The following is a 13,494-nucleotide window of genomic DNA, read 5'->3' on the forward strand; positions in this document are numbered from 1 at the left end:
CCTGTGATGGAGGAATTCCCTCATTCTTCTCAGTACGCTTTGGAGGACATTTGGTCCCACTGGGCGTGCCAATTTGTTTCTCACGAAAATTGCGGGGCGTGCCAGGCACGTGTTCGTGCCAAATGTGAATTAATCTGACTTCGTTTACCAAGCGTTGCGAATCTCGATTCGACCGTTAGTTATAATTCCTTCGAAATGGCTCCAAAAATAAGAACGTGAAGTGGCGAATATAATGAACTTAAAGGGGGAATTCATAAACAACATCAACATTTGTTATGCCATTATAAATTCGAACAAAGTTTTTACAAGAAACTTGAACAAACATTCTGAAATCTATGGAAGGCGATTGCTAGAAATAAAAATATACGATCAAATATATGAGAGCAAAGTTGCAGAGAAGTTGCTGTAGATTTTTTGTGAATTTGTTGAGGACCTCTTTCTGATTATTCTTTTTGCTTTTGTTACATTCCGCACAAGCAGTTTTCCCTTCCCCCATCACTCCACGTTCTTCCACGTCGGGCACTGGCAGCAACTGATATCACGTTGATTCATTGGGCCAACTGCAATTTCACTTGGGCCGAATTTTGGGCTTCTTTGAGTTCTGGACATAAAAATTGGCTTTCATCTGTTGAATTTGTTTTGGGCTTCTGAAATATTATGCACAACAGGTATAATAGTAAATTTATTAATATTTAAAAGCTAATCACATATTCAAAATGTTGAACCAAACAATCTTAATAGTATCACATAATGTTTGATTAATAATATATCAATCTTGTTATCTATAGCATAATCAATCATTTAATTTTATGTGAAATAATTTTTTAAAAAAATATAAAAATATTGTGGTTCTATTTTATTTTATTCACCAAGAGAGTAAGAATTTCTCATTTTCTTATATCGATATTTTAACAAATTTATAAATAATATGTGAAATAAAGTAATTTTTGTATACAAAATAATAAAGAATACTTCCAAAATATTTTAGAGTTGTGATTGGATGCATAAATTATATTATTAATTTATTAAATTAAACTATAAAATAAAATATTAGAAGAGTGTAATGAACCTCGAATCGGAAGATAAAAACCGGCCCTGAATAAAATCGGCTTCCAATTCTGACTCAATATTGAAAATCGTGTTGCGGTTTTAAAAGAATCTCGCCGTATCAAGGAATCTTACACCGTTGAATCTCCCAAATTCGGTCGCTAGGGTTATGAGATTCTATTTAGGCGCTGTTTCTGATTTTTTTTATGTTAAAATTTCGATTGAAATTCGAATTACTTGAGTTTCTGTTGACAAAAGATGACGAGGAAAGAAGAGGGTGGAATTGGCGGCGAGAAGGCTTTGGATTTGTTTCTGAAGATTGGTTTAGATGAAAGGACAGCTAAAAATACTGTTGCGAACAGCAAACTCACTGCTAATCTCACCGCCGTAATTCACGAGGTATGGATGTGTGCTTTGTGTGCGTGGTTTGTTGTTTATGCATGTGGGATTTTTTTTGTTCGTCGTGAAAGTGGGTGCTTTTCTACTGGGCTGATCGGAAAATTAGTGTAGAGGAACTTTTCTTTTGCACAAAAAAAGTAATTTCAGTTTATCTCCAGGTATGAGTAAGTTATATGCTGGTTTTACTGTTATTTCTGAAGATTTCATAATCTTTTCGGCACGTTTTCTGGAAAAGTTGATGGTAAAAATTCTATTTCTGCTTGGTACCTGTTGAGAGGTGATACACTTTGATATTGGATATTTTCAATGGAACTTCACGTGAAAGACGTCCAGAAAAATGCTTTTGTCTAGAGAATTGATCAACTCTGTTTATACGCATGGCTTTTATCACCTGGGATATTTGCAGTGTTTTTATTTATAATTTCTAAAAATGGATTAAGATGAAAAATCTAAGTGTATCTGATCCTGGAAACTATATTTCAGGCAGCTGTAACTGATGGTTGCGACCGTGCCGTTGGGAATCATCTTTACACGGTATTTGTTAGTGTGCCCTTAATATCTGTTCATCTTTGAAATATTTAAGTGCATCTGAATTTATCCATGTACTAAATTAGTAAATATGGACTAGTCTTGGTTCTCTCCTTTCAAATTAACAATTGAAAACAGATAGTTCTTTTTATTGGCAGGTTGCTACGAAATTCCCCTCAAATGCTCTTGTACATCGGCCCACACTGCTCAAATATATTGTTTCATCAAAGGTTTGTATTTTGTTCATCTATAATGTACTGTATGTTACTATGTTTGCAGCTACATGTCCAAATTTTTAATATTTTCAGTTGCCTGCAGAAAAAATTAGTTTTATTTTCAATGGAATGGTCGTACTTTTTCTTGTGCAGATTAAGTCTCCTGCTCAATTGGAAGCTGCCCTCTCATTTCTTGCTGCTACTGCTTTTGATAGCATGAAAGTTGATGATTTTGAAGCAGCTTGTGGCGTTGGTATGAATATGATTCACATCTTCAATATATATGCAAATATTGAAGATTTAAGTAAAGATTGGTAACTAATGTGAAATTTTTACTGAGATTAGCAACCCTCGAATTTAATTTGTTTATAGGAGTTGAGACCTCCACAGAAGACATTGAAGTTGTTGTTGATGAGATTTTTGAAGAGAAAAAGTCTATCATTTTGGAGCAGCGATATCGAACAAATGGTTTGTTCTTTTGTTAATAAGGTTCTTGAAACTAACGATATGATTCTGTAGCATACTTAGTTCATTAATGACTAGATGGGCGCAGAATGTTCCACTTAAGTTGCACATAAATGGTCTCAAGAATTATTTATTTCCAAATATAAAAGTAAACTGAATGTTCGAGATTGAATACTATTGTTCTTTGTCTGCAACTGAATGCTTGTTGGTTTCAAAGCATGAGTAATTAGTTATGAACTGTATTTTAATTACTTTGAATTGCCAATCTATACCTGACACTTGACACTCAGCCCTCCGCTCTTATGATTAGTATTGTTATTACTTTGAATGCCAATCTACACTTGACACTCCTCCTCAGCTTTCGCTGTCCAAATCCCACACATCACAAGTTCATCAAATTTTTATCTCGTTCTTTTGCTTTTCTTTATGTTTAACAGAAATGACCCGTCTGCTTTTTGAAAAAATCTCTTGGTGCAGTTGGTGAACTATTTGGTCATGTAAGAAAGAAGCAGCCGTGGGCTGATCCAAAGATTGTCAAGGCGAGTATTGTCACCCCTTCCACCCTTCCTTTCTATTACTTTACATATGGCCTGAACCAGCAAAAATTAAAATAAAAACTTTCATTTACTTAGTTCTAGTTTGCTAATTGTATCGCTTGTTGACATCAGCAAATTGTTGATGCAAAATTATATGGACTTCTTGGTGAGAGAACTGTGGCAGATGATGAGAAGCCCATTAAAAAAAAGAAAGATAAGTCAGTCAAAGCTGAGGTAAGCCGTAAGCCATGTTTTCATGCTAAAACGTTTCCCCTCAATAAATAAATTGAATTAAGTGAATTTTCTTTTTTTTTCTGCTAAAATTTGGACTCAACAAATTTTGTGTGTAACAAGGTTCTAAAATTCGCTAGGTGCTAGTCGGACGCCAGACCAGCGCCTAGGCAGATTCCACGATATCAACATAATAAGATGAAGTTTGGTGTATTAGGACAAGCCAATAAAACACATTTCTTGTTGGGCTTTGGTTTATAGCCTATAAAAAAAGTTAAAAAAGATCACTTTCACCTTGCCGCTAAGCTGGCCGACTAGCATTTTTTTGGTGCAGTCTGTGGCGGATGCTTAGGCCGAATTTTAGAACACTGGTGTGTAATGAATGTGTTCATGTGATGTAGTTTAACCTTTATTCGTTCATCTTTTGTTGAAAATTTTATCTTATTTTAAATGCACCGTCTAAAAAATATTGGTGGTTTGTGAGTCATGAGTGATATTTTTTCTCTTTAATTCAGATAAGTGTGATGTTCATCTGCTCTTATGCTTTTGTGTTTGAATTTGGTAGGAAAAAACTATTCTTGTAGAGACACCTCTGCAGAAACCATCTGAAGAAGAAATCAATCCATATTCAATATTTCCTTCTCCTGAGGAGAACTTTAAGGTGAAAATTTCGAAGTCCTGTGATATTATACTGTTTGAGTTGCTTGGTTTAGATTCATCGGGTTACCGCTGTTTGGATAATTTGTCGCAGATTGTTTTGGATGCTTCTAGATAGTTCTGAATTTTTGGAATTTTGGGGGGTTTGTATGGCATCACTTGTTTTATTTTTATTTCTGTGAAGTATATTTGATTGAATTAGAAAAATTACATTACTTTAAATCAAGGTTGTAAATTGTGGGAGGCGGTGACCGCCCCCCCTCGGTCGCTTAGGTGGTTGAATTTTTTAAAGTAATTTTTTATAAATAATTATATATAATCATGCAATATAATCACAAATAGTCACCATTTTTTTATGTAAGATGTGTAATTAAATAATGTTTAAGCACAAAGAAGCTTCATACAATATAATATCATCTAGATAATGTGCAAATAAATATATAAATGCAAACTAACAAGATAATTAATAAAGATTTATCATCATATTAATGCTATTATGCTAACAAAGTAATATAATTAATTTTACCAAAAAACTAAGTTTAAATTTCGAAGTTTCAATCCATTATCTATCATTAGAACAAGTACTAGACTAAACATAACTAATCTTCCAATTCGTCTGCATATGCACCATCTACTACATCCATGATCCTCTCATCATCGGACTCAAAATCAACATCTTCTTCATTTTCCTCCTCCGATGTATTTAAATCTTCATCAAGTTCTCTAATGGGGATGTTCCTCGCACTCATCCTTGGTTGTAGCACTTCATCCACCCCCGTGGCCTCCCCTACCATTCTCCAAGTAAGTCCTGAACCCGGCTCGATCTCATCTTCATCACCATCATCAACAAGCCAACCTTGAGCTTCTCTAGCTTGAGAGGATATAAGCAAATCTCCACCCATTTCTCTTTTACAATTCTTCATAAGATTGGCATTGAATTTGACATATACAAGATCATTCAATCTTGATGTCTCAAGCCTATTCCTCTTCTTAGTATGTATCAAAAAATTTAAAACCATTGTTATTAATAAAAAAAATGATAGATAACATAATTAATAATTTATGAATTAGTTCTCAATATTTACCCCTTCAAATTGACTCCAAATTCTTTCACACCCCGTTGAACTACTTGTCAAAGAGAGAAATCTCATTGCCATTTTTTGTAAGTTTGGAGTGTCACCACCATAATTGGACCACCATCCAACTTAAAAAAGCAAAGAGGAAAAAAAATAATTAAACCAAAGATGGGTAAAAAAAATACATGTACTGACATGAATAAAAATAAAGGAAAAAAGATCTACCCTAGTCAAAGTCATGGTACACATCCACCTTCTCATATGCCGTGACCGCCATTTTTCTTCAAAGTTCCCAGAGTTACTCTTATACAGTTATACTTCAACAAATCATCATTAGCAATGGTAGATTGCATGTCCTCATCAGTGGGAAACATTATGTCAACACAATTCAAAAACTCATTCATAACATTGATGTCATTTGATATGCTTGAATCTTTGAAGTAGAAAAACGGATTCAATAAGTAAGCGGCATAATGCAAAGGACTATCAAGTCTACCCTTAGAATTCTCATCAATAATCTTCAGAATAGGGATGACATTTTGCTCTTTTTTGAAAGACTTTTTAATGTCTTCTTTGGCTTGTGTAAGAGCACCCAATAAAAAAGGTCATTGAGGTCATTGAGGGCTTCTTGTCATCATCAACAAGGTGTAAAACTTTCACTAAAGAGATGAAAACATTGAAAGCCAAAGAAACACCATTCCAAAAAGATATACTTGTTACCGTCGCTTCCGCCGCTTTCCCCTTCACACTACTCCTTAACTTTGTTTTGCTCCATTCATCGGATGTAAACATGAGTCCCAATTGATCTTTCTTGTTTTTGAGCCTTTCCAAAGTAAAAAATGAAGTAGCAAATCTAGTCACCACGGGCCTCACAATATCATTCTTCTTGGTATATTTCCTCATAATAGAATATAGTCAAAGCCTTTGCTTTCTCAAGCATTCCGCTAAACTTGAATAGTTTTCCAATTGCTTCAAGCATGAGGTTGATTGTATGAGTCGCACAAGAGGTCCAAAAAATTTGAGGTTGTGTAACCTTCAATAAATCCGCCGCTGCCATATTGTTTGTGGCATTGTCCATCACTACTAGAACAACATGCTGCGAGCCAATCTCAATGATATATTTTTCAACAAACTCAAATATATAAACCCCGGTGTGTGCCTCCATGGATTCTTCAATAGAACCAAGTAATGAAGTGCCTAGCTTGTAATTAACATGTATATTCATAATGCTTCTCCTCTTGCGATTGGTCCATGCATCGGTCATTATTGAACATCCATTTTTCATCCACTCTTCTTCATGTTTTTTTAGAAAAAATTTGGTCCTCTCAACTTCTTGCTTCAAAAGTAGCTCTCGTAAAAGATATTGACTTGGACGTTTGTAGCCCGGACCGAATTGGCCAATCGCCTCTACAAGTTGTCTAAAACTTTGATTGTCAATTGAATGAAAAGGAACCCCTGTTTCGTATATCCATCTAGCAACATCTTCATGCACATCATTTGTAAACTTTACCTTCAAGGCATCATTTATGTTTTGTTGGATCGATTGCGGATGTCCACTTATCAATAGGCCCGAGGTTCTTTGGCTTTATTTTGAATTATCTCCCACTTGACAATCACCATCCTCTTCATCAACACCTATGATTTCTTCTTTTAGTTTTTCCACCCTTTGTCGCTTTTTATTCTTGCTATTTTCAAGATAATCTCTCTCTTTTTTTTGTCCTCATCGGATGCTTTAGGACATGCTTCAACTTGTCCTACAATACCCGCAATATGATGCTTCATTCTATTAACTCCTCCTTTAATAAGCCTCTTACACAACTTGCTTGTGATCTAATCCCTTTTCTCTTTGTTATACAACACCCAATATTTCCAAACAATATCAATAGACTTTGGCTTAAATTCCAACCTTGGTTGTATATCTTTTTTCGCCATTAATCTTCAACAATAAATCAATAATAATAGGGAAAAAAATTTGATTTTTGAAATCACAAAATCTGAAATATCATAAAAAACTATGATAAATAATAAATATGCAATGCTTAACCTAAATATTCTAGCTGCAGGCGGCGGCGGGCGGCAGGTGGTGTGTGGTGGGCTTAGTGGTTGAGACTTGAGAGTTGAGAATGAAAACCAAAAATAAAAAAAATGGAAACTGAGGTGTGCTAGGGTTTTGATATTTAAAATTAGTTGACTTTGACTATGTTTTTAAAAGTGTCGTCTAAATTTTTAAAATTGTTGACTACAACTTAAAATCTTGAATGCCCGCCTCGCCCGCCTCCTCGCCGTCTTGCCCGCTTGCTCGCCATCTCGACCGTATAGCTTGGGCCGCCTAAACACCCGCCTCATGCATAGGCGGTGCGGTCGAGGGCCGCCTATCGCCTAGGCAGCCGCCTCGACCGCCATTTAGAACACTGCTTTAAATAGATTTCAGAATGATATGTCAAAGAGATGAAAGTGTAGTGACTCAAATGTCCCCTTGACAGTTTCTTTGAGACTTCCAGATTACATTTGGTCAATTGGTGTAAAATATTACTGACCTGAGAACTGTTTTATGCTATACATATCTCTAGAAGAGGTCCATACTTGATACTGACTGAAGTAAACTTGTGTCTCTCATTCTCTATTCTTTCTGTCTATCTCTTTATTGACCAATTGAGGCTTGTGACATTTCAAAACTTTTAGATTGTTCATCACAAATTTAACACCTTGTATATACTGTGCCTCTATGTGATAATTATTAATGCATTGATGGTTGACCGTTTTTTCCCATCTATCAACTCAAAGTCTCCTAGTATTCTTTGTGTGTTTTTTGGAAACCTCAACTATTCCCGCTGAAAGTATGTTGGAATGTGTTGATATTTACTTGATTTATATGTCAACTTCACGTCCCCACACATTCTTTGAGAACCCACTAGCTTCCTCGAAATTTTTTTTAGCTTTAGTGAACTTTGATTTTCAATTAACTAATTTGTATTTACTCGTGCATCATGTTTGTAATCAGTAAGCAGTGTTGTATCTGTAGGAATTTTGTTGCTAATTCATAAGTTTCAAACATTAGTAAATATATTCGTACTGTTTCTCTCTTTATTTTTCTTTCAGTTTTTTGTTTTATTTTGGATATTGAATATATCACTGATTTCAGGTGCACACAGAAATATATTTCAGTGATCGTCCTGTGCTTCGAGCTTATAATTCAAAGGAATTACTTGAAAAGCATTTGAAGGTCACTGGAGGAAAAGTTTTTACTCGCTTTCCACCTGAACCAAATGGATATTTGCATATTGGTCATGCCAAGGTGATTAAATTATCAGGTTAATCTGTTGAAGGTCGTTTTCTTTGGGATATTTTAAATTTTTCTATAAACCGGGTTATTAATTTTATAGGCTATGTTTGTGGACTTTGGCCTAGCGAAAGAGAGAGGTGGTTGCTGCTATCTGAGGTTAGTCTGCTTATGCTTTAACTTATCAATTTTCTTTAATCACAATAATGATGTAATTCTCTAATTTATGACCATTACTTTTTTGAACTTGGTGACGCCTGCTTGTATTTTAATATTCTAGTTTTATCCATAAAATATTTTCTCCTTGTATTTCTGGGAATGATGTGTCGGGGATGTGGTTTCTGAGGTTAAAGACAGAATAGATTATGTGGTTGGTTGGTGTTCTTCGCGGAAGTCGTTGACTTGTGATGATTGTACATTGACAAAAATTGTGCACTCCATTGATGTAGAATTTGTATTATATAGGACGGAAGATTAAGACGGGTTAAGGAAGACAGACTTATGGAGTACAGGGAGACTTTATTTTGATGGTTACAAATGATTTTACTTTTATAGTTAGCAACACTAACTGAAATTAATTGAGCCATTTCTTTTGAAAAGATAATGGGAAGATGGAGGAATGACTCTGACTGTATCAGATATATCACATAAATTACTTTTTATGGGTGCCCTGGAACTAGAGTTGAAATATCTGTTCTAGCTCCTGCTTATTTTAGTTGATAAGTTGTCATCGGCACATTTTTTTCTTTTGCTTGTGTAGTTGTGTTTGTTTGCTCCAGGAATGGTGTTATTTGTATGCGTCGACATGTTAGATTTTGTAAACCCTCAGCATGATGTTTCTAACACGAAAATGGCTTCTATGGTTTGGAAATGCAAATACCTACACGATTAGTAGTCAGAAATGTGTGCTGATGAATTTATTATAATTTCAATGTTTCTGTCTTGAGAACCGGCTGTTGAATAGGTTCTCTTATTTTACCTCAAGAGTCAGCTGTCTCTTTCATTTTGTGTATACTGGTTATTTGGTAACTGACTATCTAAGTTTACGATTGACAAAGATACGATGATACCAACCCAGAAGCTGAGAAAAAAGAGTACATCGATCACATTGAAGAGATTGTTGGTTGGATGGGTTGGAAGCCTTTTAAGGTATAGTTTTTTCACAATGATATGACATTTTTTTGTGTTAATATCTTCTAACCTATTTTGGAATGTATATAGATCACTTACACAAGTGATTACTTCCAAGAACTTTACGAACTAGCAGTGGAGCTGATACGAAGAGGACATGCTTATGTTGATCATCAGGTTGATTTTGCAGAACATGCAGTTCCTTTCTTGTATTTAATTGTAATTCTATGCTGGCTTTCTAAAACTTATTTTGACCATCATCTAAACCATTCTGAAGAGTTCATCAGTTGTAGCGCATCATGGTGTTGGACCTGTTGGTAATTATTAAAAATGTCATAAATTTACGTTGAAGCTAGTTATGACCTCATTTGTCTTTAAGGCATTTAGTTTCAAGTTTTGACATAAAAAAACCGTGGCTGTTTTAAGCAGACACCTGATGAGATAAAGGATTATAGGGAGAAGAAGATGAACAGCCCCTGGAGAGATAGACCTGTAAAAGAATCTTTAAAATTGTTTGATGACATGAAACGGGGAATGATCGAAGAAGGCAAAGCAACATTAAGAATGAAACAGGACATGCAGAGTGATAATTTCAATATGTATGATCTGATTGCTTATCGTATCAAGGCGAGTATTTGAACTTGGATTTTAATGATCATTTAAATTCAAATAATACATGACATCATTTCTGACTTTCCATTTTGCAGTTCACTCCTCATCCACATGCCGGAGACAAATGGTGCATCTACCCGAGTTATGATTACGCTCATTGTATTGTTGATTCTATCGAAAATATTACTCATTCGGTATGCCACTTTGTTCTTGGAATTTATCTCTGGTTAAAGATATTTTATAACTAGTTTTAAGCATCTTTTTTTTTTAAAATCCAGATTTACTTTCTAAATGGTAAAATGTTATCGTAGGATATCAAAAACAAGATGTTTTGGTTAGTTCCTTTGGTAACGTTCTTTTTGATATTTGCAACCATGTTAAATTGAGGTATTTGATACCTAAATTTCTATTTTCCTTGAATTATACTTATTTAAAGTGGGTAAGTATTTTAGCCAGCGACAAGAGATAATGTATTGTTTTATTTGTACGTTTATTAATATTGGAGTAAATTTCTGCTTGTGATTCTTTATCCAGCTCTGTACGCTCGAATTTGAGACACGACGAGCATCATACTACTGGTTATTGGATGCTCTAAGCCTTTACCAGCCCTATGTATGGGAGTACTCCCGATTGAACATCACTAATACAGTGATGTCAAAGCGGAAGGTGACTAGAAGTTTGCATGCACATAACCCGTTTTTGCAATTGCATTTGCAGTTCTTTTGAACTGATTTTTAGATTTGAGTGTTGCAGTTAAATCGTCTGGTAACAGAGAAGTGGGTTGATGGCTGGGATGATCCTCGTCTTATGACTCTTGCTGGATTGCGCCGTAGAGGGGTGACCGCTACTTCTATAAATGCTTTTGTTCGAGGAATTGGAATCACCAGAAGGTTTAAATGTTTTTTCGTAGAGCTTTCTATTATTCAAGGTGCTCCACGGTTATGTTACCTATCTGTTCTCTGATATTCTTTCCATTTCCTGTACTGCAGTGACTGTAGTATGATACGACTAGATCGCCTAGAGTACCACGTAAGGGAGGAATTGAACAAAACAGCACCTCGGACAATGGTTGTGCTAAACCCACTAAAGGTTTGTGGCTTAACCCATTATCTATTTATTTTTACGGGGAGATTGGGTTTACTCGAATTTTAATGCTAAACTACAAGTTTGTGCAGGAAACATAACAAATGTTATATGGTTTTTCTTTGTTTCAGGTCGTCATCACAAACATGGAGGACTCTGTAATTAACCTGGATGCAAAGAAATGGCCTGATGCTCCAGAAGACGATGTATCTTCATTTTTTAAGGTATACATGGAATTTGTGTAAATTGTTTTATTGTACTGTAGTTCTTTATCTTCCTTTTGTGATACAGCCAGCCAGTTTGACGAGGTTTATTAAGGTTTTAAACTGTATTTGTTGTTAATACAAATGACTTGCAATATTTCTACTACTAGTATTGCATCATTGCGATAAATTGCATTAGTGGTTATGGATGTTTGACATTTCTCCTCTTTTTCCTCTGCAACAGATACCCTTCTCAAGTGTCGTTTATATTGAACATTCAGATTTTCGGATGAAAGATTCGAAAGACTACTATGGACTTGCTCCTGGAAAATCTGTCCTTTTAAGGTATCATATCATATTATTTAAACGTACCTAAGTTCATCAAACTAATAGTCGCACAAAATAAATGTAGGTATGCATTTCCTATCAAATGCACAGAAGTAATTATCGGAGATGATAACACAACTATTCTTGAAGTACATGCGGAGTATGACCTCGCTAAGAAATCCAAACCAAAGGTATTCTGGTTGAAATTATTTGGTGATAAACATGCAGGAATTTCTGAGATTTCACTTTTCCCTAATGCTACTTTGATATTCTGTTCTTTAGGGGGTTTTGCACTGGGTTTCAGAATCTTCTCCAGGCGTTGATCCACTCAAGGTTGAAGTAAGACTGTTCGACAAACTCTTCAGTTCCGAGGTTGCAACTCTTTGCAATTACACACTGCTCTTTTTCCTTTTTGATGTTTTGCATCTTGCTTTGTTCTTTGAACATGTTATCATAAAAATTTCAATGATGCGTGTTGTTGCAAAACAGAATCCTGCTGAGCTCGAAAAATGGCTTGGTGATTTGAACCCTCAATCAAAAGTTGTCATATCAGATGCATATGCCGTTCCTACACTGAAAGATGCTGCAATTGGTGACAGATTTCAATTTGAAAGACTAGGTAAACTTCTAAACTTTGCAGGTTTCCGCTTTTCGTCATCAATTTTCCAGTAATGTCATTTTCAAGTTTTTTTGCGCCTGTTTTTCTATAATTGTATTTGGTTTTGAGGTCCTTAATTGGTATTATTAAAAGACTATAATCCTCCAATTACCCGGTGTACATAACTCTGTGGAGGGACTGTGGTCCTCTACGACCCTTTTCTTCACAATTCTTTCTTAGCAGATGAGGAAATGGAGCCGTTTTATTCCCTGTTTTTGGTACACCCTTTCTTTACATTTTTTCAACTAAACTCCCAATCAAACCAAACTCCACAAAAAAACTAAGATATAGGATGAGTACTTTAAATGAGACGTGTTCCAAAAAATTTATTGTGTTTCAGATTAAGACAAATGTTTCTGGCACGTTCAAAAATAATTTAAATGCATGCCTGGCATTGTGTACCCATATGAAAATGAAAACACAATTTTATATCATAAATTTTGAACTGATGAATTTCTGATCTTTCTGCATACTGCAACCGTAGATCAAAATTCTTATGAGTCCTTTTTTTTTTTTTTCAATCTTTTCCAGGCTATTTCGCAGTTGATAAGGATTCTTCGCCTGAAAAACTAGTATTTAATCGGATCGTTACTTTGCGAGATAGTTATGGAAAGATAGGCAAATGAAGTGGGCTGGGGGACGCAACATTTCCTGTAATTTGATATTAAAACAGACTCAGATTGGTCTGGTACAAGTTATGGTTAATGTTGATTGCTAGTTTTATTCAAAGCTGCTATTAAAGTAAATTCAAGTTATTATCATTCACTAACTTGGGGCCTCGTCTGAAAAAATGATTTTTTGGCATGTTTTAGTTCGTGGTATGTATATATTTTAAATTTAACCTGGTTGGTTATGTTTTGAATTCATGTTCAAAAACCAAGAAAGATTTTTGTTGTTTTGGTGGTGTATTTTCTTGGAAATAGAATTCGTTTCTTTTTGCATGTCATCCTTTGACATTTCGTTCCATTCCCGAGAATGAAACCAAATAATATGCCAAGTATTTGGTGTTATAGCAAGTTTCAATTTAGTAGTTGATTGCTGATTAT

General features: G+C 35.0%; 1 protein-coding gene across 1 annotated transcript; it reads left to right on the top strand.

The window, feature by feature from the left end:
* Positions 1-1,111: 1,111 nt before the first annotated feature.
* LOC142522216 (glutamine--tRNA ligase, cytoplasmic) lies at positions 1,112-13,206 on the top strand. The gene is made up of 23 exons (XM_075625409.1): positions 1,112-1,446; positions 1,930-1,980; positions 2,133-2,204; positions 2,343-2,442; positions 2,562-2,657; positions 3,132-3,193; positions 3,323-3,424; positions 3,987-4,082; positions 8,297-8,449; positions 8,538-8,593; positions 9,493-9,583; positions 9,656-9,742; positions 9,995-10,192; positions 10,273-10,371; positions 10,712-10,843; positions 10,931-11,067; positions 11,167-11,266; positions 11,392-11,484; positions 11,708-11,808; positions 11,876-11,981; positions 12,073-12,162; positions 12,280-12,409; positions 12,980-13,206. The coding sequence occupies exons 1-23, from the start codon at positions 1,306-1,308 to the stop codon at positions 13,072-13,074; spliced, it is 2,388 nt and encodes a 795-aa protein (XP_075481524.1). The 5' UTR covers positions 1,112-1,305; the 3' UTR covers positions 13,075-13,206.
* Positions 13,207-13,494: the final 288 nt, after the last annotated feature.

The sequence above is a fragment of the Primulina tabacum genome, chromosome 13, assembly GCF_025594145.1.
Source record: "Primulina tabacum isolate GXHZ01 chromosome 13, ASM2559414v2, whole genome shotgun sequence".
In the NCBI taxonomy this organism is placed as follows: Eukaryota; Viridiplantae; Streptophyta; class Magnoliopsida; order Lamiales; family Gesneriaceae; genus Primulina; species Primulina tabacum.